Source organism: Pezoporus wallicus, unplaced genomic scaffold (genome assembly GCF_028554395.1).
Source record: "Pezoporus wallicus isolate ANWC-B61680 ecotype Strahan unplaced genomic scaffold, APGP_CSIRO_Pwel_v1 contig_14543, whole genome shotgun sequence".
Taxonomy (NCBI): Eukaryota; Metazoa; Chordata; class Aves; order Psittaciformes; family Psittacidae; genus Pezoporus; species Pezoporus wallicus.
The window spans coordinates 153,615-181,243 of NW_026636733.1; the positions used below are offsets into that span (position 1 = coordinate 153,615).

Genomic DNA, 27,629 nt, shown 5'->3' on the forward strand with positions numbered 1-27,629 from the left:
GTACAGCTCATGAGAATAAGGGGGAAGAGCAGAGGTGAATGATGCTGCGCTGCAGGTGTCCACAGCAGAATGGGACGTTCCCATCTGCTGATGGAATAAACAGGAGAAAAGCTCAGAATTGGCCAAAAAGCTGAATAAAATATTAACAGATCAAGAACTGGACCAAGAAGCGATGGCACCAGAACCATCCCTGCAGAAAACTGCCTGGAGCACCCAACAACCAAACAACAAATGGTATTTGGAGACTTCCTGATTTCTTTTGACACTGTTATTAACCTGTAAAAGGCTGCAAGTTGTTTAAAACTTGTCAAAAACAGAGAAGCTGTGGCTGCCCCATCCCTGGCAGTGTTCAAGGCCAGGTTGGACACAGGGGCTTGGAGCAAGCTGCTCTAGTGGAAGGGGTCCCTGCCCGTGGCAGGGGTTGGGGCTGGAGGAGCTTTAAGGTCCCTTTCAACCCAAACTACCCTATGATTCCATGAAACCCAGCTTGATGGGCACTGGCAGTGCAAAATAAGCTGTTATATTACTTATTAGGTACCACTTCAGCTCACACATGTGCTGTTGGCCGAGAAGCCTCAATTTAATCCCACCAGGCATTAAATACATTGAATCTTTGGTTAAAAGGGTGATGCAGGTGGGTCAGGCATCTATATAAAGGGCACTGTGCTCTTTGGGCTTTCCTGCTGGAAATTCCAGCCTCCATGTGTGCTCCTTCAACTCCAAATCAGTAACTGCTCAATGACATTACATCCGTCCAACCAAACCCCAGCAACATCCCTGCCTGTGGCACAGGGCTGGAATTGGATGATCTTAAGGTCCTTTCCAACCCAAACCATTCTATGACTCTATAATATCAACCCTAGTTGGGGTTTTCCAAACGCAGGAAGGGTCATTCCAGCAGCTTAGACCCAAATTTGGCTTGTTTAAAGAACTGCTCCTCTCTGGGGCAATAAAGGGCTGCTCTGCATCGAGGTTTGCACATCGCCTCCACTGAACCCCCCCATTCACGTTGTAGGGCTGACCAGGGAGCAGGATCTGGGGCTCACGCACTCCCTCTGCCGGCTCCCTGCCAGCTCCTGCTGAAGCTTTCGCCTCGCCTGAACTCCATGCACCAAAACAAACCATCATGATTCACTGCATAGGGAAGGCAAAACTGCACGCCAGCCCTTCACCGGCAAATAAGAGGCTTTGAGACTTGGAAACAGAGGATTTACCAAGAAAATGGGCAGATGCTTCTCCTGTTGGAGCGTATGCTGAGGATAAACAGCTTGTACAGATAAAAACAGCTGAGGGGATTTATTCAAACCTGTTGGTGATGATTCAACAGCAAGAACTCGACAACAGCAGCAAACACACCACGGCACATCCTGAAAGAGCTGTCACCTTCCTCCTTCACTGAGGTAGCGCAGCAGGGCTGGAGCTCATGGGCACCACTTGAAAGCTGCAGGTTACCTGGAAAAGGGGCTTTGGACAGGGGATGTAGGGACAGGCCAAGGGGAATGGCTTTAACCTGCCAGAGGGGAGACTGAGATGAGCTCTTAGGCAGAAGCTCTTCCCTGTGAGGGTGCTGAGGCGCTGGCACAGGGTGCCCAGAGAAGCTGTGGCTGCCCCATCCCTGGCAGTGTTCAAGGCCAGGTTGGACACAGGGGCTTGGAGCAAGCTGCTCTAGTGGAAGGGGTCCCTGCCCGTGGCAGGGGTTGGAGCTGGATGAGCTCTGAGGACACTCTGGGGTTCTGTGATGACTCTGGGGACAGCATAAATGACACAGCACTCGCTGCTTTTCCACAGACATCTCTTTCACCCACCAAAGCCATTCAAAGTGGTTCATCTGTATACAGGTTTCAGGCAAATGAAGGCAAATTTATAACTGAACCCTGAGGAAAACACGTGCTGCTGACCTGAAACCCAGCCCGGGTCTGACTGCAGGAAAACTAAGCCTGAAAACACAAGTGTGAAACATCATTTCTCTGTTTTCCATTTTCACACAGCCCAAAGCCCCTTTCTACATCCAAACCACCCAGAAAACCTGCTCAGGCCAAAGAATTCCATGGAAATGCCTTTGGGAAGGGTTTGCTCACAGAAACCAGGAGGTCCCCAAACACATTGGCTGATTTTGCCAGGCTGCAGCAATGCTTTTCAGTGCGGTTGGGATGAATTTTGAGACAACCACGTCTTTCCTTTGCACTGTATAACCTGGTGACTCCAAACAGCTGCTCCCAGCACAATTCCCACTGCAGTCCCGGAGGTGCCCACGTGCAGAGCAAACACTGCCACAGGAAAAAGCACCATGGCAAGTGTCAGAGTCCGACCCGGCACACGACTTCCTTGGCCAGGAAAGCCCTGGATCACATCCACCTCCTCAGCTCAGCCAGCAGAACAGGCAGCTCAGGAATGTCGTTTCCTACCAATGCATCGCCTGTGGGTGAGTCTCTGCTGTCTGCAGCCATCGGCCTTTTTCCTCCTGGGAGCTCCTCTGGTCTGCAGGGTTCTGAGCTTCACTGAGGGCACTCACCGGGTGTTTCCTCTCCCTTTCCTGCCCTGTGAAACTTGGGGAATTTGAGGATCATAGAATGAATCCCAGACTGGTTTCTGTTGGAAGGCACTTAAAGCACATCCAGCTCCAACCCCTGCCACGGGCAGGGACCCCTTCCACTAGAGCAGCTTGCTCCAAGCCCCTGTGTCCAGCCTGGCCTTGAACACTGCCAGGGATGGGGCAGCCACAGCTTCTCTGGGCACCCTGTGCCAGTGCCCTGAGCCCTTCATCCTTTTGTTGACTCAAGCATAAAGGGACAACAGGATCAGGAATTAGTGTGAGAGGGAAGCAAACTGCATGAGCTTTGCTTCCAAAACAACCCTGACAAAAGGCACCAAGAGACAAGACACACACACATGGGTCCACATGACATCCTTCAGCTCTTCAAGCGACTTAAATAAGCAGTGTCAGTGCCCACACTGCAGCACTGGCCACAGAAACCAGGCAACCTCCTGTTGCTTCACCCAGCGAGACAAGCAGTCAAGATTAAGGCTTCCAACACTGCTGCAACATTCCAGTTTAATGTTTCACTGCGGGAACGGGGAATGAAGTTTAATGCTCAGGCAAATCAAGTGAAGCAAACACCAGGTCAAGGTCAGGCAGCTGGTCCTGCCAAGTGCTCACACTGAAGCCTCCGGGTTCGCCCTGCGACGTGGTCTTTGGCTTAGCACCCGCATGGGAAGGAGGAAGAGTGGGGAAGGATTTCAGTTTTGCAATGACCGAAGCTGCTCTGCAGCTGAATTCACACCCACAACGTTCCTCCATCCACTGAGAAATGTGAGTGACGAGCAGTCACTGGAGAGATTTCATCACAAGGGAAGATGAGCTCAAGGCTACTTCCAAGCCAAAGAGAAGAAGGATGCAATGGGAAAAGCCACGTCTTAGCGCAGACTCAGCAGCCAAGGTTCAGTTTAAATCAATACCCCAGTGTTCAGATGGTGCTGACTTGGCAGCAGCTGGTGCAATGGTCCGATTGTGGTGAGCAAGCAGGGCGCTGAGATATCTCACACCATCTCCGCATGGACATCAGCAGTGTCTGAGCACAGCAAACAATGTTCTCCTCCTGAGCTTAACTCCTTGCTGCTGGGCTGTGGCATGCACTGGGTGTGTAACACACTAACATGGGTTTTCATGATGTCCACTCACCTCAGATCTGCATCCCACCTTCAAACTAGTCTGTGTAATTCCTGGTAGGAAGCCTTTGATGAAAGCTACCAGCTCTGGAGTTAACCATCTAGCAAGTATTGCCCAGGAGCAAGGCTGGATCACCCCACAGAGAACTGAAGGGCAGAGCTGTTTAAACAGCAATTGCAACAACACAGAAAGTATTTTCTCTCTCTCTCAATGGTGGGAAAAAAGGAGTTTCCATGGATAGATCCACACCCAGACAGAAACCCCTCTGGCCACAGAGCACCCACCTGCCTGACACAGCTTCCAACACCTTCACACATGGCACAAGCACAGCATCAGGTGTCCCAGTGCCGGGCTCGTGGTGATTATCCCCATTCCATAAGTACAGAAGCATCAAGAAGCTGAGGTCGAACAAGCCCTGGGCAGCACTGGGATTACAATAGAGCGTCCCAGCTCCCTGACCTGTGCTGAAGAAATGGGGTCACCTCCTCCCTCCAGTTCAGATGAGCACAGCACCAAGAGCTCTGGGTTTGAGCTGGAAACTACGATAGGCTGATCAAGGAGAAAGAGGTGATGGGGAAGAGAGGAAGATGTCTGAAAAGCAGCCACACATTTAAGTGCTTGCCTTGACAGCCGGGAAGAGCATGCCCAACCCATCACTGGGGTTTGTTAGCAGAAGATACCAACTAGGGAGAGCCAGCACCCCTCAGTCTCTGCGATCTGAGCCTACGTACGTACCCCTTTGTCACACTGGAAGGAGAGAAGAGCGGTGCCTCAGGCTCTGCAAGCACGAGATGTCAGCGAAGGGCACCACCAGAGCCTGGTTAAGAGGCAGACACGGGTCTGGCTGAGGCAGTGCGGTCTCCTCATCACCCAAACCCCATCAGAGCCACTGGCAGTCTCCTGCAGTCCCTGTCAGTGCTGGCAGGAGCAGAGGATTCCTTTAAGACGTTAGGGAGGTAAAGCAGATGGGGAGGGAAGGAGAAATACTTTTCGGTGATACGAGCTTGCAAAACAGCCTGCCGGGTGGTGGCAACTGCAACCCTGTTATTACAGAACAGGGAGGACTGCTCTGTGTCCCCTCGGAGGCTTCAAGGGACAAGGATAAAGCCCCAGGGAAGAGCCACGCACTCCATGTGAGGGGCTACAAACAGCATCAACAACCCCACCAAGCACAGGCCTTGAAGCAACTGAGCCCCCTCCAGGGAAACACAACCCAGCAATTCCATGTAAAACACATTTTCTGAGCCACCCTACAGGCTGGAGGAGGATTTGCTGCAGTTTCCACACAGGCTGGGAACTGGCTTCTCTTTTTATAGGCTTTTCTTTTATTCCCTAGCTAATGATGAAGGTGATGTTCTGAGGAGCAAAAGCACTGCCAGTCACGGATGCATCACCATGGGGAAAGCAGTTCTTTCTGTCCTACATGTCATAGCTCATGTTAGCTCTTTAGGGAGGCTTCAAGCTACCAGATATTCAATACTAAGAAAGAGAAGACCCCAAAATACAAGTCAAATCCACGTATTCATAAGCAAATAAAAAATAAGGGAAATTGAGAGCACCTCTGCCACTCAAGGGCACCCCTTTTGAACTGATAACCACAGCCTGGCCTCACACCGAGCGCAACATCATCACACAGCATGAAACTCCAGGACCACAGCATCCAAAAGCCAGGTTCAGAGCAGGCTGAAGCATCCCCCATGACCCTGTCTGGGGAACAGGTCACCACTGCTCTGAACACTGAAGGTCCAGGAGGTTGGATGGAGTCATGATGGGGAAAGAAAACAGCTGCCTAAAAACAAACGCAGGAAAGGAACGTGTTCCACAGGGCAGAGGGAAGGTGGTGGCTCCTGGAGCTAAATAACTGCAGGATGGATGTGACAACAATGGCACAAAGTAGCTGCTTTTGGGTTTCTTAAGGTGTTTCGGGCAAGTGCCTTCACACAGTGGCAGAAGGAGCCGATGTGCAGCTGACAGCAGTGACAAGAGAAAGATTCACTGGCAGTGCTTGGCTTGTGCAGAGCTGTGCTTTTTGGACAGGCTCAGTACCCTGCACGCACTCTGCCTCTTCCCTGGAAGCTCACCATGAGGATAACAGCACCAAAGGGGGTTGGGATCACAAAATATGGGGATTGTTAAGGTTAACATGTGTTTTCGGTAATGATCTTCAGCATTCAGTGACAGCCCCTTGGTCTTACCCCTGACCCGAGGCAGCAGAACAAGTCCTAACACCATCCCTTCCAACCAACTCAAATCAAAGCATCTCTGCACCAAACACAACTTGCTCTGGAGAGCTGGAGCACCCCTAAATGCATCTCGAAGCCCTGATGGGGCTGTCACTACTGATCTGAGGTTGGACAAGGCTGGCAGTGGAAGGGAGCATCCCCACACCTCATCAGTATGGACCTCCTGAGAAGCCCCAGAGCAATTCAAGCAGCTCTGCCACCTCGCCTTCAGCCTTCAGAGGCCCACACTGCTACAAAACATGCACAAACACAGGACAAAATAAGCCAGACAAGCATTTCAAAACGAGTCTGAAACACAGAAGACATAGAGCACATGAGCTGCAAACGTTGCCTGGACTATACTAGATAGGGGGAATATTAGCATTTCAAGCCACAGATGTTTCAGTAGGTGTTCAGCAGGCAAACACAAATACCACAGAACTGGGGAAGCAAATAGAGATCACAGCATGGTCCAGTGTGGATGCAGCAAAGCTCTAGGAGAACATCTGCAGCTCCTGAAAGCAGACTCCTGAAGGCAGGAGCCCTGTTTGCTGCACGTTGCCCAACACAAGGCACAGTGTTCCATTCGGATGCGTCACCCGGCTCTCCTTTAATCTAAGACACAAGCAAGTTGAAAAGGGATTCTGACCTGAATATCTACACTACATCAAAAGCTGCATTAGCTGCTAATGGCAGCACAACCCAGATACCTGGATGCAGCTCCTGGGGATATCACCAACTGCAGATGGTCCCACTCAGGTCAGAAAACTGCACTCAAAAGGAGCTCCAACCTGGAAAAGCACCCATTGAGCACGTTATCAGGGCCATCTGTCCTCTTTTCACAGGGTTTTATCTAGATATGGACCAGATCTGAGCCCCTCTCTGCCTCTGACACCTTTCAGAAGCCCTCTCAGACATCCCCACATAACGCTGCAGTTCAAAGCCAAGGGCTTGAAGCTTATTTATATCCAACCTTAAGGACAATTTGTGAGGGCAAAACCTGGCTCGGTGTTTCCCAACAAAGCTCGCCATGCCTAAATATACAGGGAAAAAGAACTTCCCTCTGAGGAGCAGCTCTATTTACACAGAAAGTGGGAAGCCTTTTCCAGCAGCCCTCACTCACATCCTGTGGAAGCGGCTGGAACGGGCAGCGGGCGAAGCTGCCAAACCCCAAGGCTGCTTTGAAGCCCTGCAGGGACCTTCACAAACCAGTTGTGTGCTGGGAACACAGGGAGAAAGGACCATCCCCTTCACCCCAGTGCTGGTGTCGCTGCTCCGGAGGGAACTCGAATCACAACTGGAACTCACACACAGTGCTTGGAAAGCCGGCGAGCGGAGCAGTAAAATCCTGTCAAACCCAAGAGCTTCACTTCCCAATGTGGAAAAAATGCTGCTTGGGTGGAGTCAGCCATCAGGGAGAACAGCAGGTAAGACAGCAGGAAAAACATGCACAAACATCTTCACTATGTGAAAACAAGCACTGGATGTGATTCTGCCTCTGAGAGGAGCACGCAGGTACAAAAGACACAGTGAGGATTGGACACGGTGCAAGAACAACAATCACTGCTTGCCCGAATCCTGCCCAGGAGCCTGCTCTCTCCTCTCCCACTTCTGACAGCAGGGAAAGACCGACCCCAGGCAAACCCAAGGGACACAACCTAAGGGAAAGCCAGCAGCACTGAGCCTTTCTGTGGCACAAGTGTAAGGAAAAAGGAAGGGAGGACGGTGGGAACACGCAGGGCTACGGAAATGTGGGAACAACAGCGAGTCCCTTAACTCCTGAATTAACCATCCAGCCCCGAGATTTGGCTCTTCAGCAGAGCCAAGCCCAGGCTGCAACTGCTGCGCTGTGATATCAAACCCTGCATCAGCATCATGGACCTGGGGTTCACGAGGCAGAGGATGGGCACAGGCATCCTGCCACCAGGCTGGGGATGTGAGCTCCAGTGTGATGGATTGTAAGGCATGCTCCTTTCAGGAGAGGGGAGGACTCCCAGCTGCTGAGCTGCAGCACGAGCCAGGTTCCCCAGTGAGGATTAAACCCCATTTTAACCCCAGCACCATCCCTGGTGCTCAATCGGGTTGTCCACACAGCCCCCATGTACCGACCCGACCCACCACACCGCAGCCCAGCACTTCAGTCCGGTTCCCTTTTGTTCTTCCCCCCCCCCAAACATGAATGAGACTTTAGGTTATCAAGGGCACGATTCCAAGGCTCCTAACAAACGCCCTGCTCCATTTGGAAACCCAAACGGGCTCCAAAGGAGAGGAGAGGGCTGCACAGCATGAGCTAATCCTGCCGAGCCCCTGCAGTGCCTGCCCAGCCCCAGCCCAGCCCCGTCGTGACAAGGGAAACACCACTAAATGAAGCCGTTCTCTCATCGCCCACCACAGACCAGCACCGAAGACAATGGCGAGGAAGGACCCAGCCTCATCGCTTCAATACAAGGCTCCGAGGGACCAAAACAAGCGCAGGGCGAGCAGCACACACGGCACGAACGCGAGATGTGGCTTCCTTAACGGGGAACAAGCAGAGGCTGAGCCTCACCTTTTGTCTTTAGACACGGAGGAGCCGCCTCTGAGGCTGGGGGCACCCCAGCCCGCAGCTCAAACGCTGCTTTTGGGGAGAAATCCGTTTTTTTTCTTAGAGAAAGGGCAGGTTTTCCCTATCCCCAGCAGTAACAAGACCTGAGGCTGCGCTCCCCTCTCCCGCGGGGCAGGGAACGAACGGGCTTCCCCCCTTCACTGGGGCGAGCAGCCCTCGGGGGCCGGGCACAGCACCCCATAACCCGGGGGAAGAGGGGCTCGGCCCCTTCTCCGTGTCCCCCTCCGGGCTCGGCCTAGCCCCCCGCCGCCGCCGCCGCCCCCCCGGGGAAGGGTCACTACCCGCCCCACGGAGCCCTCCGCTCACCTCCCTTCGCCCGCCGCAGCCAGGCCGAGCCCTCAGGGCTGCCGGCCCCGGGTCCGCCGCGTCGCCCGGGTGACGGCTCGAACCGGCGCCGCCATCTTCCTCCCCTCCCTCCCGTCCGCCGCCAACCGCCGCTCCGGAGCGCACCGCGCAGGCTCCTTCCCCTCACGTAACGGCGCGGCGAGGGGCGCCATGATGGGGAGGTCAAGTGGAGCCCGCCCGCCCGCCTTCGTGTCGCCGTGGCGGACGCCATGATGGGGAGGTCCCGTCGTGGCGGGAGCGGCGCGGGCGCCATGTTGGGGAGGTCGCGCCGAGGAGGAGGCGCCATGTTAGGGAGGTCGCGCTGAGGAGAAGGCGATGGGGCGGCTCCTGCTCCTCCCCGACCGTACCGGGAGGATTCTGCGGCTTTCCGGGCTCCCTCGTCGGCCGCTGCTCGGGGAGGCACAGCCGGGTCCCCGGTTCCGTGCCCCAGCCGTTAGGAAGCGGCCATATGGGGCTGGGAGTGATGGAAGCTGTGGTGTGGAGGCCGAGGGGGAAAGCAGCAGCGGCAAAGCAGCTTTGCTCTTTGCACCTCAGCGGTGTTACTTGAGGACCTGAGGGATACAGAGGTGAGGGTTGTGTCTCATTGCCCCGTTAAAGCCGCCTAAAAAAATCAATGTATCAATCAATAAACCCTACAAAAAAATCAATCAATAAATCAACCAATAACCCCCCCCAAATAATCAATGAATCTACCAATGAACCCTAAAAAAATCAGTAAATCAATAAACCCTAAAACCTCTATAAATCAATACATCAACCAATAAATCCTAATCAATAAACCTCCATAAATCAATAAAACATAAAAAACCAATAAATCAATAAAACATAAATCAATAATCGATAAATCAATCACTAAACCCAAAACCTCGATAAATCAGTCAATAAATTGACCAATTAACCCTAAAAAAATCGATAAATCAATAAATTCTAAACAATAATAAAAGTCAATAAACCCTAAAAAAGCAATATTCAATAAATCAATGATAAATTAGTAAACCCTAAAAAAGTCAATAATAAATCAATAAATCCTAAAAAATCAATAACCAATAAATGAATACCCCCCCCCAAAATCAACAAATCCATCAATAAATTCACTTTTTTGGACGGGCGCTGCAGAACCTGCCCCAAAATCCTTCCTTTTGCCCCCAAACGCTGCAGTTGCACTCATGGGTGTTCATGTCCTGGCTGCTTGCAGCGGGCGGTGACCCAAGGGGTTTATGGGCTCTTTAACAGCTGCGTTTACCAGTGTTGAGCCCTGGCCACGGAGCCTGCACAAGGCACGGCTTTCCCGGTGCTTCCTTCTTCCCTTTGCCTTGGAAGTGCCCTTGAGCTCGGCTCCACTCGGGATGGGATCAGGCTGCTCGGGATGGATGTTTCCCGGTGGATGCAGGAGCGCTGTGAGGTGGATCCGGCTGCAGGACAGCCCTGCTCCCTTCATGTTGGTTTATCACCAGCTCCTGCATCCCTCCTCACCAGGACACGGCATCGGCTGCCTGCGGATGGGCAAAGCTTCCCTATGGCAGCCAGGCTGAGGAGGACTCCCAGCACAGCTCAGATCCATGGGGACACCCAGGACTTGTCCTGACAAAGCTCTTCCTTCCTTTTCAAGGCCTCACCAGCAGGTCAGCCACATCCCATCCCGGGCTCCATGCTGCCATGGGAGAAGTGGAATTCCTTTCTGCAGGCGCTGGGTTCCATGGCACAGGACCTGCTTGGTGCTGTGCAGGATGGAGCAGCTCCTTCCCTCTGCTTCCAATGGCCAGCAGTGGCACAGCGAGGAATTCCACCAATTCCTGTCACAGGGAAAACCAACACGAAGGGAGCAGGGCTGTCCTGCAGCCGGATCCACCTCACAGCGCTCCTGCATCCACCGGGAAACATCCATCCCGAGCAGCCTGATCCCATCCCGAGTGGAGCCGAGCTCAAGGGCACTTCCAAGGCAAAGGGAAGAAGGAAGCACCGGGAAAGCCGTGCCTTGTGCAGGCTCCGTGGCCAGGGTTCAACACTGGTAAATGCAGCTGTTAAGGAGCCCATAAACCCCTTGGGTCACCGCCCGCTGCAAGCAGCCAGGACATGAACACCCATGAGCGCAACTGCAGCGTTTGGGGGCAAAAGGAAGGATTTTGGGGCAGGTTCTGCAGCGTCTGTCCAAAAAGTGATTTTATTGATGGATTTATTGATTTTTGGGGGGTTTATTAATGGATTCATTGATTTTTGGGGGTTTATTGATTGATTTATTGATTTTGGGGGGTTTATTGATTTATTGATTTTGGGGGTTTATTGATTATTGATTTGGGGGGGTATTGAGTCATTGATTTTGGGGGGGTTATTGATTGATTTATCTATTTTTTGGGTTTGTTGATTGAGTCATTGATTTTGGGAGGTTTATTGATTGATTTATCTATTTTGGGGGTTTATTGAGTCATTGATTTGGGGGTCTATTGATTGATTTATTGATTTTGGGGGTTTATTGATTGATTTATTGTTTTTTTAGGCTGCTAGAATGGGGCAATGAGCCACAACCCTCACCCCGGAGACACTCAAGAAGTGAACGCAGTTGTGTCTGTTGTGGCAAGAAAGAAGAGAAAATGAATAAATGATGTTTTATTTTGGGTTTAAAGGCTGGGTCCGCACACTGGGGAGCAGCTGAGGTGTTAATGGAGCAGAGGTGGGAAGGACAGGCGGGTTGTGGGACCGGATGAGAATGGCGAAAGGAAGGGAAACCGCCCCAAAACCTCGAGCGCTTCCAGGCTGACCCCGGTCCTCCCGCCCGCCAGGGGGCGCGGCCGCGCCGCCTCTTCTCCTGCCCCCTCCCCTCCCGGCCGCACGTGCTCGCCCGCAGCGGCTCCCTGCGCACGCGCCGCCCGCCTCACCTCTCCCCGGGCCGCTCGCGGCGGGGCGCGCATGCGCGGGGCGCGGCTGGCGGCGACGGAGGGCAATTAAAATGGAAGATGAGGAGGTCGCCGAGAGCTGGGAGGAGGCGGCCGACAGCGGGGTGAGCCCGGCGGCGGGGCCGGCAGCGGGCACCGGGCGGGCGGCGGGGCGGAGCGGGAGGGACCGACAGCCGGCGGGGCGCGGCCAGCGGGGCGGCCGGGCCCGGAGCGCCTGCTAGGCCTCTTAAAGGGACCGCGGCCTCGCTCGGCGAGGGGGGGTGTACCCGGCCTCAGCGCCTCCCGCCCGCCTCCTCTCCATCCCCCGGTGCTGTGGGAGCCGCTTCCCGCCCCTCCGGCTGCCCCCCCGGTGCCCAGACACACTTCTCTGATCCTCCGGCCGTGTGGGGCTGCGGGCAGGGCGGCAGCGGCCGGGCCGGGCCAAAGCTGCGGGCGCTGGGGAGCGTGGGGGGGTGCTGGCTCCTTCTGCTGAGCGGCCACGGCAGGATAAGCCACGTTAAGCCCCGCAGGGTGGGCTGTGTCTGCCGGGGGGGGGTCACAGCCAAAGCCCTTTTGCTCCCTTGGCTCCCTGTTAACGTGCTGCTTCACTAGGACAAACCGTGGCTCGTAGCTGAGGTTTTGGCTTGCCGTTAATTGCTCCAGAGCTGAGGTTCTCCTCACTGAGAGGCTCTGAAGCGTGAAATAAAGCCATTACTTTAGCAGGGGGGTGGGTTAGGGTCTGTGGGGGGCTCACACCGGGGGAGAGGAAACCCTTTACCAGGCACACTCCTGTTTGAATGCGTTCGTTACCAACCAGAGGGCAAAAGGACTTTGTAACAATGACTTGGTGAAAAGGCTGAGGCTTCTCGGGGGATTGGGTTACGTCTGCCCAGCAAGGGGGTGGCAAAATAGAGCCTGTAACTCAACCCATGCCCGAGCCCAGCGCTCGCCCCGTGCCAGGGCCTGCGGAGCCTTGTGCTGGGTGGTGCGGTTCAGTCGCTCCATGAAGGGACATAACTCGTGTCCCCGGCAATGCTGATAGCTGTGGCCTTGAGTAATGGTTTAAAATTGTAGGGCTGCTCAGATCCCGGCCAGCCGTTGTCTGTCCTCGCTGTCCTTTCCAGCCCGTACCTTGTAGGTGTGCTTCTAAAGCCCTTAGAAGGAAGGGGCTGTTCTCACCCCCTTTTCCAGTCCAAACTCGTGGGGTTTTTGTCTTCATCAAGCTCTCCTGAGGAGCTGCTGCTGCTCTTGCAGCTGCTTTGGCAGTTGTCAGGGCTTGGGGGTGCCTGCAGAAGCAAAGGTATCTGCGGCAGGAGCTCCTCTTGTGTAAGACAAGGGTCAGGAGCTGCCTCCTGGCATCTGTCGTGATTTAAAAAGGTCATTTCCAAGCCCTGCCTGGCAGGAAGGAGCCCCTCTACTGCTGCCGGTGGCTGCAGGAAGCACGGTGGGATGGAGCAGGGGAGCCCAGCCTCTGCCTGACCAAGGGTTTTCATGGTCCCAATGGACGTGGATGCGGTTGGGCTGTGCTGCTGCAGAATCAGAGCTACCAGAGGTGGAGAGCAGAGGGCAGGAAGAGGCCATGCTGCAGAGCAGCAGCGAGACTGATTCACTTGTTGGCTGGGCTCTGTGCCCAAGCCCTGCTGCTGTTGTGGGCCTGGAGCCTGGGACCTGCCCGAGCGAGATGGGCCTCATGGCAGAGGTGAAAAAGGATGCACATGGAAGGGGTGAGGTGGCTGGGTCCTGTCAGCACAGGGACCTACATCTTCAGACAGACTGAGAACATTGGGGCTGTTCAGCCTGGAGAAGAGAAGCTGCGTGGAGACCTCAGAGCAGGTTCCAGTGTCTGAAGGGGGCTGCAAGGATGCTGGAGAGGGACTCTTCATCAGGGACTGGAGTGATAGGACAAGGGGTGATGGGTTCAGACTGAAACAGGGGAAGGTCAGGTTGGAGATAAGGCAGAAGCTCTTCCCTGTGAGGGTGCTGAGGCGCTGGCACAGGGTGCCCAGAGAAGCTGTGGCTGCCCCATCCCTGGCAGTGTCCAAGGCCAGGTTGGACTCAGGGGTTTTGAGCAAGCTGCTCTAGTGGAAGGTGTCCCTGCCCGTGGCAGGGGTTGGAGCTGGAGGAACTTTAAGGTCCCTTCCAACCCAAACCAGGCTGGATTCTGTGATTTTATTCTTCTGACTTGCCGTGGATTGGAGGTGGCACAAGACAGATCCTAGAAAGGCACAAGCCAGCAGCAGCCAGTCCTCAAGAGGAATATGCAATAAAGCATAACTCCCACATCAAGGAGCAGCTTTAAACACAGACTCTGCTCCTCGTACTTCAAGCACTTGAGGACCTGAGTTGCTATCATTTATGTTAGACCCTTCAGCACATCTCTGAGGGAGCAGCAGAGGTGTAGCAGATCCCAGATGGGCTTTGGGATATGTTGCTTGCTTCTCACTATGTAACTTGTTAATATTCCACCCAGATGGGTTCCTTAGGACAAAGAGCACATCACATGTTAGTGCTGGTCCTGTTCTGGGTGTTAGGCTGTGAACTTGTGCACAAGGCCTTCAAGAAGGTGGTTCCAGCCTGCCCAGAGGTGCTGTGGTCTCTCGGTTACAATTCACCTCCCGTCTTTCTTATAGATCTGCCTTGCAACAGAGGCACTGCTAAAATCTCTTTAAGTTAAGGGGAAACCCCCAGGAAACCTGTGGCAGACCTTCTGCCTTGCTTTGGTCAGTCAAGCAGCTCCTCAAGCATGTCTGCTGCTCTTGAGGTTGCCTTTTTGGGTCTTCACATCTTCAGTGTGGTTTCTGTTTGTGTTTTACCCCCCTGGGTCACTGGAGTTCCCCAGTGCTTGCCAGAGAAAGGAGCAGTTCTTTGGGTACGTGCCACCCCCTGAGCAACCGCGTGCAGCAGAGCTCTGGGGGACCTCTCCATCTGTGTTACCCCATTGCTGCTTCACTACACTTGAAAACGCCTGTGGAATGGGGAGGTTTTGCTGCTCTGTGAATTACGGGTGGAAAACAGGGCGTAAATAACAACTGAAGTGCCTAAATGAGGAGTCTGGGTTAGTAAACACTCGGATGACTTCATATGGGGCTTTTGTGTGGCCTGGCTGGCTGTAGGAAAGAGGGAATCATGGATGAGAGAGGTCTATTTGGGACACCTCAGTCTATTTACCTGCCTAAACGTAATAATTAAGCATCAGGTGGGAAGCTGAGCTCCAAAACTGGGCTGGAAGCCTCATGTCCTGGGTCACAGGTAACCCTCAGTCTGGAATTGGTGCCCTTCAAGCTATTCGGGGTTTGCTTATTCCTTTGTTAAGCAGAATTTGCATCAGTGTCATCCAAATTAGGAACTTACGTTTTCTCTGCGCAGATTCTGAGTTGAAATCAGTCTGGCAGCCCCAAATGGGTTAAAAACTGTAAAACCTGATCCTCTTGGGTGTCTTTTCTCCACCTCAGTTTGCTGCTGATGGACAGTTTACAGGGCAGTTTGCTCCCAGCCGCTGCATCCAGCCTTCCTACTGGCCCTTCACACCTATCCCATCCCAGTCCAGAGTCTAAGTCCCGTGCTCAGGCTGCTCCTTGCTTCACTGGTCACCACCAGCAAGAGAAGCTCACCCTGATGATCTGCAGCCCAGCCATTGGGGAGGATGAGAGCAGCTGAATGTGTGTCACTGAACTTTGTCCCTCCTGTGTGGGGACAGGGGTTGTCGCCTGCTTGTGCTGTGGCACTCGGTGAGGACCCAAGGTGGGGAAGAAAACCTTCTTTTTGTCCTCTCTAAAGTGGTCAGAGGGCCTGGATTTGAGCCTGCGGCAAAGGCAGAGCGTTCCCAGCTTGTAAAGGTTTTAGCTTGGAGTTGCTAAATGGGATTGAAGCACAGAGAAGTAGAAAGGGAAATGTTTCCATGTGCAATGCTGTGACTCCAGTCCAGCTTGTGCCACCAGAGGAGGAACTGATGGGGTTTTGGTTTGCAGGACCTGCACCCGGGAGGATCACTGCTGGGTTTTGATGTCAGGTCTGTGAGGATGACAGAATCCCAGCCTGGTTTGTGTTGGAAGGGACCTTAAAGCTCATTGAGCTCCAACCCCTGCCACGGGCAGGGACCCCTTCCACTAGAGCAGCTTGCTCCAAGCCCCTGTGTCCAACCTGGCCTTGAGCACTGCCAGGGATGGGGCAGCCACAGCTTCTCTGGGCACCCTGTGCCAGCGCCTCAGCACCCTCACAGGGAAGAGCTTCTGCCTAAGAGCTCATCTCAGTCTCCCCTCTGGCAGGTTAAAGCCATTCCCCTTGGCCTGTCCCTACAGGCCCTTGTCCCAAGCCCCTCTCCAGCTTTCCTGCAGCCCCCTTTAGGATGAGTTTTGACTTCACGGACCAAAATGCTCTTTGTAAAGCCTTTGCTGACTGTTCCCTTTAGGTGTTTGCAGTGTCACCAGAGCCTTAAAGCTGGGAAAGGAAAGGTTCCGTTCCTGCTGCTCAGGGTTGCTGGGGCAAAGGAGGTTGTTTTGGTAGGAGAAAATGATGTTTGCAGGTTGGGAATGGCTTTGGGGATGTTGCTGCAAGTCCTGCTCGTGTTGCTCAGACCTTGAGGAGCAGCTGGATGCGACCCTGCGCAGGGACATGGGTGCGGAAGGCAGAGGTGATCTTCAGGATTAAGGGATGTTCCAGGCCCTTGGCAGAGGGCTTTTGCTAGGTCTTAATCTCTGTTTTGTTGCTAGGTTGATAAAGGGTGTCAGTTCCCACTCTGCAGCTGAGAAGTGCATGTCCCAAGTGCTTCCCCCCTCCTGTAGTGTGTCTGTGCTGGGAATACCGTGTGGGGCCCGCCGGGCTTGTTCCCCAAAATACTCCCGTGTCTTGTTTCCCAGTATCCCGCTACCAGGAGCGTTATCTGCCTATGGAAGATGTAAATGCCAGCACACTGAGAAGCATCTGAGGCTTTCTCGGGCACCATCCGCTGCCAGGGTTTAACATAAGCAGAGTAACACGGGGAATTAATTAATGGAGCAGTTTTGATTCCCAGGATAGCCTCAGGAATTGCAGTGTTCCTGTAATTAATAGAAGATTAATTTATCTTCAGAGCAAAGAAGTAGGTACCTAATGAGGAGTCAGCTTGGAGGTGGCGGAGGATTATCTGCTCCTGCTCAGACTTGATGGTGCTTTTGGTGAGTCTGTATGTGCTGCTGTGAGGGGTTAGGAACCAGGAGCACCTTTGGTAACCTCAGCTCTGAAAACCTGGTTCTTGTCTAAAGATGAGAATATGAGCCAGGCCTCGAAGTTCATCTCCTGTCCTTTAGAAGATGCCAGAGGATCTGGTGGTGCTCTGGTCCAGACAAGGCTTTGGTTTGGCTGGTGAAGGAGGATGCAGCTCCAGCCTCGATTCCCTCTTTCTGGGTTTGATCTTACACATCACTTGGGTGAGGAAGGGCAGAGGGTTGTGCTCAGGGGGAATGTCCAGTAAATACATCCCAGACTGTGGTTAATGGTTTTCTAGAGCTGTGTATGTGACATGTTATCACCTATCTAGGAGAGATTCCTGTATCCATGACTGTCCTGGTGGCTGTCTCCTGGATTCCTGCAGTCACCTTATCTGGGAGGTGGAGAGGAATTGTCCTCCTGGCAGAAGGGGTTGCTGTAAAGCCCAAACCTCTGCTTCCCTTCAGACATTCAGTCCTGGTTACTCACTGAACTGGAAATGAACCCCAGCGCTATGTTGTTATCCCTTCCCCTGCTCCACCAGAGCTGGAGTTGAGTCTGTTCAGAGTCCCTGTTGGCAGGGATGGGAAGGATAATTCCATAGACATATCTAATGCATTACAGTTACTCCAAGAAAGTTCTTCCAGCCACATTAGGGCTGACTCCAGCCTCTCCCTGTGCTTTGCAATACTCTGGAAAACTGGGTTTCCTTGGGAATGTGCCTAAACCCTACATGATCCATGGGGGCACCCCTCCTGAAGGGCACATTTCAGGGGTGTCGGGGGCAGCATCGGTCTCCAAGTACCCATAACATCACTGAGCTATCCTCTGTGATGGTGGGGTTCTTCCTTGGGATGGGTCTGTGCAGCAGGTTTGTGTGTTGGTCCCTGTCCAACGGCCTTCCAGAGGTATTCTGTCAATCCTTGTATGCATTGCTGTTTGTCCTGGGGTTAAAGGCTTGGAAGGATGGCTGGGATGGGGCTGGAGTTGTTTCCATGACGTCCTCACCTACAAATGCAGCTTAAATGTCAAAGAACAGTGTCTTCTTCATGCTCTGTGTGTGTGTTTGGGTCCTTTTTAGTCCCCAGACATAATAGCCCTAAAAATAGTTTGCTGAGATTCTTTGCTAATCCTTGGGGCGGGTGGTTTGAACCAGGGGGTGGAAAGTATAGAAATAAGGGGGGGGTTGGGTATAGATAGAAGTTGATTTGGGAAATAAAAGCCAGGAGAGCTTCCTAAGGAGACTCATGCCTGGGTTTGGGATCTGGGAATGTGCAGCGTGATGCCCCGGGGTGCCAGCTCTGGTGGCCTCTGCTGCGGGCTCGTGCCTTTGGGTTGTTGTAGTGCTCCTGGCATTCACCCTGCACGTCAGGGCCTAATTTTATCTCATTACCACCCAGCCTTGTGGCAGCGTGACACAGCAGTGGACAGGGAATGACATCAGGAGGCAAACACCTCCCCATGGAGCAGGGGCAGGGAATGTCGGCGTGCTTCTTCATTAGGAATGAGCCGTGTCAAGGTGGTTCTGCTGCTCGGCTTTGTGCAGTGTGATCCATGTGTGGGGCTTGGTCTGGCAGCGTCAGGGCTGCCTGCCTGCATCTGGGATGCTCTCTGCATCCAAACGCCTCCGCTTCAGATACGGTCGTGTTCAACACCCAGAGCTTGACTCTTGCTGAGGGCAAACCGGGCCAAGCCCTGAATTTCAGAGAACACAACACTGAACACATCAAGAGGTGCATGTGAGGAGGGAGCTGCTGTTATCACACCAGCCTCTGCACGCAAAGGGAGGCTCTTTGTACCCAATGGAGGCAGCTGGAATCCTCTCAGCAGCACAGCATCGTGTGAGGCTAATGTGGCTGGGGTGAGGTGACATGTGTGTATTGGGGGTGATGGCTGGTTGGTGCTGTTCTGCCAGGATCTTTATGTGTGAAGGAAGCAGAGCACATCGTGGCTCTGGGCTGATGTTGGACTTGGAATGGTTTAACTGAGCTTTACTTTGCTCTTGGGTGAGGAGCCGGTGTGTGGTGGCTGGTGAACAGCACTTGGTGACCATTGACAACTGTGGAGGGATGTGGAGACCTCAGAGCAGCTTCCAGTGTCTGAAGGGGGCTGCAAGGATGCTGGAGAGGGGCTCTTCATCAGGGACTGGAGTGACAGGACAAGGGGTGATGGGTTCAAACTGAAACAGGGGAAGTTCAGGTTGGAGATAAGGCAGAAGCTCTTCCCTGTGAGGGTGCTGAGGCGCTGGCACAGGGTGCCCAGAGAAGCTGTGGCTGCCCCATCCCTGGCAGTGTTCAAGGCCAGGCTGGACACAGGGGCTTGGAGCAAGCTGCTCTAGTGGAAGGGGTCCCTGCCTGTGGCAGGGGTTGGAGCTGGAGGAGCTTTAAGGTCCCTTCCAGCCCAAACCAGGCTGGGATTCTGTGATGAGAGACAAAATACCAGGTGTTTTGCCAGCAGTTATCTGCACAGGAGTCAAACAGATGTGGACAGGAATTGTTTTGGGGAGCAGTGTGTCCCAAACACAGGTCTTGGAGGATTCCTTGGGATACGTTTGTGTGTGTTAAGCAAAGCAGAGGACTCTGTTTCTGGTAGGGGAAGCTGCAGGCTCTGGCGTCAGAGGATGTCTGTGTGTGTGTGTGTGAGGGTGTGCAGAGCTGCTCAGCCCAGTGACAGGCCCATTAATCAGGTGTTTGTCACCCGCTGAGGTCGATCCAAGGCTGTGCAATTGCAGGATCTCATAGTCCAGCACATGGACCAGGACTTGAGCCCCAGGACGGACCTGCAGAGCCATCAGGCATGTGGGAATGCGGCGTTTGTCAAACCCAGCTCCTGTGCCAGGGAGGAGAGCACAGACAGAGCCTTCCTTGCCATGTCTGTGCCCCATGGGCCTCACCATGGGTTGCTGAGCTTGTCTTGTGTGGTTCAGCACCATGACTCTTGAAGGTGCTTTCCCCACCGTGCATCATCTTCCTGTCATCCCTCTCCTCTGCTGAAGGCTTTAATGAGGGATGTTTAAGGATGTTCCTTCCAGGTCACTGCTTCCAGGTGCCCCAGAGAGGTGTGGTGAGCTGTTTGAGTTGGAAAAAGTGCTGTAAACACTCTTCACCAGCAGGATACGGCCTCACCTGGTTTGGGCACATGAGAAACCCCTTCCCCTTCGTTTGACTGTCATTGTTTGCCGGCAGCTGCTCTATGAGGTCTCCATCCTTGCAGGGATATCCATTTCCCTGCTTGCTGATCCTTGGCCTTTGCAGGTGGGAAGCAGCTGCTGCACATTGCATTCCATCCTCCCAAGCAGCACTGGGGTGGGATTTTGCTCCCAGTGAAGAGGAAGGAGCCGACAGGTTCATGTGCCCTTGATGGGAGGCTCTAGCCATAACCTGGCTTCCAGTCCCTGGTTTTGTTCTGGCACATCACTCATCACCTTCCAGTACAGAGGCTGGGAGAAAATTCAACCTCCTGCCTTTTGTCTGCTTAAAGCACTTACAGTTATTTCATCCTAAGTGGAGGTTCCTTTGGGATGCTGACTGCTTAGAGCCAGAGAATCCCAGCCTGGTTTGTGCTGGAAGGGACCTGAAGCTCAAGCAGTTCCAACCCCTGCCACGGGCAGGGACCCCTTCCACTAGAGCAGCTTGCTCCAAGCCCCTGTGTCCAACCTGGCCTTGAGCACTGCCAGGGATGGGGCAGCCACAGCTTCTCTGGGCACCCTGTGCCAGCGCCTCAGCACCCTCACAGGGAAGAGCTTCTGCCTAAGAGCTCATCTCAGTCTCCCCTCTGGCAGGTTAAAGCCATTCCCCTTGGCCTGTCCCTACATCCCTTGTCCCAAGCCCCTCTCCAGCTTTCCTGCAGCCCCTTCAGGCACTGGAGCTGCTCTCAGGTCTCCCCTTCAGGAGCCTTCTCTTGTCCAGGCTGCCCCAGCCCAGCTCTCTCAGCCTGGCTCCAGAGCAGAGCTGCTCCAGCCCTCGCAGCATCTCCATGGCCTCCTCTGGCCTCGCTCCAGCAGCTCCACGTCCCTCTTGTGCTGCTGCCCCAGAGCTGGATCAGGGCTGCAGGGGGGGTCTCCCCAGAGCACAGCAGAGGGGCAGGATCCCCTCCCTGAGCTGCTGCTCACACTCTGGGGGTGCAGCCCAGCACACGGGGGGGGCGGTTCTGGGCTACGTCACCAAGCACAAGCTCTGTGGTTTGGCACCTTGTTGTGACTTGTGTTCATTCCCTGCTTATTGGGGCAGCAGGGAATTACTGTGCAAACCAGTTTCTTCCCTGGGTTGTGCCTGTTGTGGTTTCTGACAGCAGGGCAGGGAGCTCACAGTGCAGGTGAGCAAACCAGCCCCAAAAGTGGAGCAGCTGCATCCTGCCGGGAGCTTGGAATTCCTGCAGTATTGCCAGTTATCAGCTCGTGCAACTGGGACGCTCTCAGGTGTCTTTGTTCCCCCTTCCCTTGATGGTTAAACACATCAGTGCATCAGTGAGGATCCTGGTAGCCGGCTTTGTTCTCCTGGTTAGCCAAGAGTCCCTGCGGGATTGCTCCAATTGCGAAACACGGACACCTTTGGGAAGCTTGGGACAGAAGCTGACATGCTCAGAGCCACGCTCGGTTGGCACTGGGGGTCTGTGCAATGTCTTTGTGCCCATGGGTGACTCTGCAGCCATGGTGCAGAGGGGAGAAGCACAAGGAGGCTCAGCTGCGCTGTCCTGCTCGGGTGCACCGGGGCAGGGCAGGGCAGGGTTTGGGAAGGAGGGCTCATTGCAGCAGGAATGTGGCCCTGCCGGCCAGGCCTCCGGATGGCTGCAGGCTGTGGGGCTGAAATCGGGCACACAGAAGGATGTGCATCGCCCCGGCCGGCGCCTGCTGCTGCTGCTGCTCCTGCTCTGCCCCAGAGGTTTGGTGCCAGCTCCCGCTCGGATCCGGGCATACCTCCCTCTGTGTTCCCATGGCTCCTCACCCTCGATAGAGCTGTCCTGCCAGCTGAAGTGCTTACAATGAGCCATGAGTGCCCTGCGGCTGCCCTCGCGCCGTGACACACAAGACTCACAGCCTGCTGGAGGTGTATTAATGGCTATGGATGTAGGTGGTGGCTTGGCTCTTGTCTACCTCTTGATTTGCAAGTCATCCTCAGGTGGAGACACGCACTCTGTTTGTGCCCCCTTTATGGTTTCACTGTAAAGTGGGATGAAATATGGGTGCAGACAGACTTAAGCTCCAATTCTTGAGATGAGCCTTCAGGTTTTCATCTTCTTCCTTCCTTTCTTTCATCTTCATCTTTCATCTTCTTCCTTTCTAGGAGATAGACAGACGGTTGGAGAAGAAGCTGAAGATCACACAGAAGGAAAGGTAATGGTGCTGCACGGCTTGGTTTAAAACCCAGCGTTCTATTCCTGAGCTCTGGGGAGAGGGGACAGCAGGGAAATGGCTTCCGACAGGAGAACCAGCCGAGTTCCGAGGTCAGAACCAGGGAATTCCGTGCTCGTGCCACTAGATGGCCCTTTCGATCCATAACGGGGGAGTGGAAAGCTGCTTGGAGTGAGTTTATTTCAGAGCTGGGTCTTCCGGGCTGGCTGTAGCTGCAGCCCTGGAGAAGCCAGGTAAGAAAGAGACACTGAGGGTGAGTCAGGTAATCCCAGCTCCCAGCCCTGGGTTGGCTTGACAGGTCTTGCATCAGTGAGACTCTCTCTTCCTGCTTGCTTTGGGTTGGGTTGGGATGGGGGGTGGGTGTTACAGCCTGTTTGTAATCACTTCTGACAAGTCTTTTGTTGTGGTGGATTCATTTTCACCCCTTTGATTCCTGGGAGGCCACTTAAGGAGTCACGGGGAGACTTCTCTGGGAATGCCACACGGAGAAGGGATCATAAGAGCAATGCAGATGGTGACAGGGACCGAGGCTGGCTCTGAGGTGTGAAATGACAGCTTGGGCTGGGTGTCCTGGTGAGGGCAGCCCTAACAGGGAATGGGATCATGGTGCTGATACCAGTATCTACACGTAGAACCACTAAACCTTCAGCCCAGGGTCTGCTTCCCTTCGCTTGAAGATGTGGAAGGCAGAAGGGACTGATTTTCCATCCCTGCTGAGCTCTAGTTTAGGGTTACAAACATAGCAGGGTCTTTAATTATCACAGGCTACCTCTTAATCACAGGATGACATCCAACAGGCAGGAATTCCCATGGAGAGCAGGAGAACCCGCTCGGGAACCAGAACCAACCTCCTGTTTCTGCCTTTCCACCAGCAGAAAGTCCAAATCCCCTCCTAAAGTGCCGATCGTGATTCAGGACGACAGCCTCCCCGCAGGGCCTCCCCCCCAGATCCGCATCCTCAAGAGGCCGACCACCAACGGCGTGCTCAGCAATCCCAACTCCGCCAGCAGGCCGGTCTTCCCGGTGAAATCCTTGGCGCAGCGGGAAGCGGAGTACGCGGAAGCCAGGAAGCGAATATTGGGCAGCGCCAGCCCCGAAGAAGAGCAGGAGAAACCCATCCTGGATAGGTGAGAGCAGCTCCCTGTGTGCTCCGTGTGAGCCAGCTCCCCGAACAGCTCCTTGGAGAGCAAAGTGAGGCCATCGAGGAGAAGGCGTTGCTTTGCGAGCAAGCAGGGAGGCCTGAACCTCAAATAGATGGGACTTCAGGGAAGTGCCTGATGTGGCTGTTCGGGTGATCTTTGATCCCTGGAAGAGCATGAGGGGGGGAAAGAGAGATGTGTGGACAACTAGGGTTCATAGAATCCCAGCCTGGTTTAGGTTGGAAGGGACCTTAAAGCTCCTCCAGCTCCAACCCCTGCCACAGGCAGGGACACCTTCCACTAGAGCAGCTTGCTCCAAGCCCCTGTGTCCAACCTGGCCTTGAACACTGCCAGGGATGGGGCAGCCACAGCTTCTCTGGGCACCCTGTGCCAGCGCCTCAGCACCCTCACAGGGAAGAGCTTCTGCCTAAGAGCTCATCTCAGTCTCCCCTCCCCTCTGGCAGGTTAAAGCCATTCCCCTTGGCCTGTCCCTACATCCCTTGTCCCAAGCCCCTCTCCAGCTTTCCTGCAGCCCCTTCAGGCACTGGAGCTGCTCTCAGGTCTCCCCTTCAGGAGCCTTCTCTTCTCCAGGCTGCCCCAGCCCAGCTCTCTCAGCCTGGCTCCAGAGCAGAGCTGCTCCAGCCCTCGCAGCATCTCCATGGCCTCCTCTGGCCTCACTCCAACAGCTCCGCATCCCTCTTGTGCTGCTGCCCCAGAGCTGGATCAGGGCTGCAGGGGGGGTCTCCCCAGAGCACAGCAGAGGGGCAGGATCCCCTCCCTGAGCTGCTGCTCACGCTCTGGGGGTGCAGCCCAGCACACGGGCGGGGGACGACTCTTCCTGGGTTATCCCAGCAGGACATTTCTTCATCTGCCCTGAGGGTTTAGACTTGAGGAAACCACCACATGCAGAAGGGAGGGTGTGAATGCTCTTTACTGCACACAGGTCACTTGGAGGCATTGTGCTGTGTGTTCTCTGGATAGAAACCTAAGTGCTGGTTTGGGTTGGGCCACATTCCTTGTCCCAGGGAGTGATGTGCACCGATTGTTCCGTGGTGGTGGCTCCCCACTGAGGCGGGTGCAGTATCACAGCATCCCAGGCTGGAAGCGACCTCAGGGATCACCAGATCCAACCTCCTCCTCTGACCTCCTCTCTCCTTGCAGGCCCCCGAGGATTTCCCAGCCAGAAGACACCAGGCAGCCCAACAATGTGATTAGGCAACCCCTGGGTCCTGACGGCTCCCAAGGCTTCAAGCAGCGCAGATAGAGGCGGGCAGGAGGGAGATGCTGCTGCGGGAGGCAGCGCCCGCTGCCCTGCGTCGGACTTGAGCAAAGGGAACTCCCCGGGTTCTTTGCACTGTGATCCCCTTTGCTCTGCCCACTGTGACCTTCATCCCCATGCACTGTGACCTCCCCTCGCCACCCACTGTGACCCACAGACGGCGAAGGGCTGTCCCCGCATGGCCGGGACGACAAGGGGGGGGGTTAAAGGACTCAGATGGGTGCAGGGAGCCGCGGGCGCGGTGCTTGGGCTGCAGCTAGCGCCAGCAATAACGTTTGTCGTCCTCGTCACCCGGGATTTAAGGAAGCAAAACCCCTGGGAATGCTCCCCAGACGCACGTGTTGTCCTCATCGCCTTAGGAGCGAGTTCTGCTTCCAAGGATCTCTCTTTATTTCATGTCCTCTCTGCTGTCTGTTTGGCGGAGCACATGGGATGGGTTTGAGCTCTTGGGGTTCATTGTGAGAGGGAGTTAAGCTTCCAACAAGGAATTTCAGTGAATTGCTGCAGCTTTTCCCAGCTCGCCTTTGGCAGCTGCTTGCTTCTCCTTCTCCATTTCCACTTCTGCCAAGCACAGGGGGTGCAGACTCCAGATTCCCACCTTTGGGAGCTGTTGGAGCCCGATGACCGAGTTTACATCCTGCTCCTGGTAGAGCTTGGCTGGTGTTTTCTGCTGGCTTTGAGGAAAAGCTTCAAATCATCTTTTTTGGTTGGTTTTTTGGCTTTCTTTTTTGTATTTGGGGAGCAGGGAGCGTGCCCCCATCCCAGGAAAACGCTTCCCACCTGGCTGAGAGCACCGGGAGGTGAAGGATTAGGAATCCATTGCACGGAGGAGAAGGTGCTGCTGTGGTCCGTGGAATGAGGCTTGTTGTGTGGCCAGGGAATGGGGTGTCCCATGGTGCTGACTCCGAGTGTCACGGATGGTCACGGTACGAGCTGCGTTTCCCTCCTGGAATCACATCAGGGAAGAAACCCAGCACTGGATAAAGTCTGGATGATTCCCACCATCGTACCGGCGGCTGCTGGGAAGCGATATTCCTCCTCCAGCTCCCAGGAGGATGACGGGGAGGCTGGTGATGGTGAAAACGTGGATATTGCCCCCCTGGATGAAGCTGACCTACCTTAATATTGAGGGATGAGATGAACACTAAGTGCTCGTCCTGGAGGGGATGGGACCTGGAAAACCATTGCTGGTTCTGGGCGCATGATTGTGCCGCTTTGTGCTCAGTAGGTTCAGGGGTAAAGGAGTGAATCCCGGTGTCCTCCACGCACAGGGAAGTGCCTGGACACCCACAGACGTGTTCACCCCAACCCCAGACGGTCAAATAAACCTACCTGTGTCTCAATGACCCCGTTAGAGCATTAATGGGCTCATTCAAGCACTGAGGATGGTGGTGAGGGGGTGGTGGGCAGGGATCCCCTGGGTATCCCCATGTTTTGGGGGGGGGGGTGTCCTAATGTTTATCCCCTCCCAATGTCAGGCTGAGGCCCTGGGGGGAGCGGGAGAGGGGAATGACATCAGCAATAACCGCAGTCACCGCGCCTTTCCTTAATGATTATCCAAAATAGCTTTGAATAGCCCCAAATCCAGTGGGGTTTGGTGTAGCTGATCAGTGTTAAAGTCGCTGCCTCCAAAACATCCCATCTCCGGCACTGAACCCCCCCCCCCCTCCAAGCTCCATCACCGGAATCTCCATTTCCAGCACCCGGACCTCCCATCTCGGCACTGAAATCTCCATCTCCAGCACCAAAACCTCCTTTTCCAGCACGGATCTCTCCCGGCTCCTCCATCCCGGTGACCAGGAGCCGGCCGGCCCGCGGGCAGGGCTCGGCGGCGTTCCTGCGGGAAGCCCCTTCATCCCGGGAACGCTGAGGATGACCACGGTACCACGTGTGTTTTCACCCCCTCCCCCCCCCCCCCAAACCCCGTGCGCCGTGAAGAAAACGTTTTATAAAGTTGTATTTTAAATAAATGTCTTTAAACTTTTAACGACAAAATGCGTTTGGTTCTGCTTTATCCACCCCCATCCCAAAGGGACTGCTGCAGGAGAGGGGGGTGGTGATGGATGAGCTCCCGGTGTGAGCAGAACCTTAAACATCCCTTGGGAAGGTAAAAAACGAGGAGGTTTTTGGCCATTGTGCTGGTATGAAGCCAAAAAGGTGGTGTCCTTCAGGGATGGGTGTTGGGACCGGGCTGGTTCAGCATCTTTGTCGCTGACATGGACAGTGGGATTGAGTGCGCCCTCAGCAAGTTTGCCGATGACACCGAGCTGTGTGGTTCGGTTGATACCCTGGAGGGAAGGAATGCCATCCAGAGGGACCTTGACACGCTTGTGAGGTGGGCTGATGCCAACCTCATGGGGTTTAACCATGCCAAGTGCAAGGTCCTACACCTGGGTGGGAGCAATCCCAGGCACAGCTACAGGTTGGGCAGAGAAGAGATTCAGAGCAGCCCAAGGAGAAGGACTTGGGGGTGTTGGTTGATGAGAAAATGAACATGAGCCGGCTTCAGTGTGCGCTCACAGCCCAGAAAGCAACCGTGTCCTGGGCTGCATCCAGAGGAGCATGACCAGCAGGTCGAAGGAGGTGATCCTGCCCCTCTACTCTGCTCTCATGAGACCTCACCTGGAGCATTGTGTGCAGTTCTGGTGTCCTCAACACAAAAAGGACATGGAACTGTTGGAACAAGTCCAGAGGAGGCCACGAGGATGATCAGGGACTGGAGCACCTCCTGTATGGAGATAGGCTGAGAACACTGGGGCTGTTCAGCCTGGAGAAGAGAAGTCACATGGAGACCTCAGAGCAGCTTCCAGTGTCTGAAGGGGGGCTATAGGGATGCTGGGGAGGGACTCTTCATTAGGGAGTGTAGTGACAGGACAAGGGGTAACGGGTTCAAACTTAAACAGGGGAAGTTTAGATTGGATATAGGGAAGAAGTTCTTTCCTGTTAGGGTGCTGAGGCACTGGAATGG

General features: G+C 54.5%; 2 protein-coding genes across 3 annotated transcripts in view; one reads left to right on the forward strand and one right to left on the reverse strand.

The window, feature by feature from the left end:
* The window catches only part of FBXO42 (F-box protein 42), a 51,149-nt gene extending 42,204 nt beyond the window's left edge, over window positions 1–8,945 (reverse strand). Inside the window, exon 1 of the mRNA XM_057401310.1 lies at window positions 8,801–8,945. The gene's annotated coding sequence lies outside the window, so the exon portion shown is untranslated. The remainder of the gene's footprint in view (window positions 1–8,800) is intronic.
* Window positions 8,946–11,691: 2,746 nt separating this feature from the next.
* On the forward strand, window positions 11,692–26,574 carry SZRD1 (SUZ RNA binding domain containing 1). 2 transcript variants are annotated; one of them, XM_057401315.1, is made up of 4 exons: window positions 11,692–11,834; window positions 22,176–22,225; window positions 23,116–23,370; window positions 24,544–26,574. In XM_057401315.1, exons 1-4 carry the CDS (start codon window positions 11,784–11,786, stop codon window positions 24,644–24,646), a joined length of 459 nt encoding a protein of 152 aa, XP_057257298.1. In that variant the 5' UTR covers window positions 11,692–11,783; the 3' UTR covers window positions 24,647–26,574. The 2 variants fall into 2 exon arrangements, with proteins under 2 accessions (XP_057257298.1, XP_057257299.1); XM_057401316.1 differs by having other exon boundaries at window positions 23,119–23,370.
* Window positions 26,575–27,629: the final 1,055 nt, after the last annotated feature.

What these genes read in the sequence shown, in the direction of transcription:
- SZRD1 (XM_057401315.1), top strand. Translation starts at nt 11,784, where the DNA reads ATGGAAGATGAGGAGGTCGCCGAGAGCTGGGAGGAGGCGGCCGACAGC. An exon ending in AGGAGGCGGCCGACAGCGGG is followed by an intron (nt 11,835 to 22,175) that starts GTGAGCCCGGCG and finishes CTTCCTTTCTAG; the next exon opens with GAGATAGACAGACGGTTGGA. An exon ending in GAGAAACCCATCCTGGATAG is followed by an intron (nt 23,371 to 24,543) that starts GTGAGAGCAGCT and finishes CTCTCCTTGCAG; the next exon opens with GCCCCCGAGGATTTCCCAGC.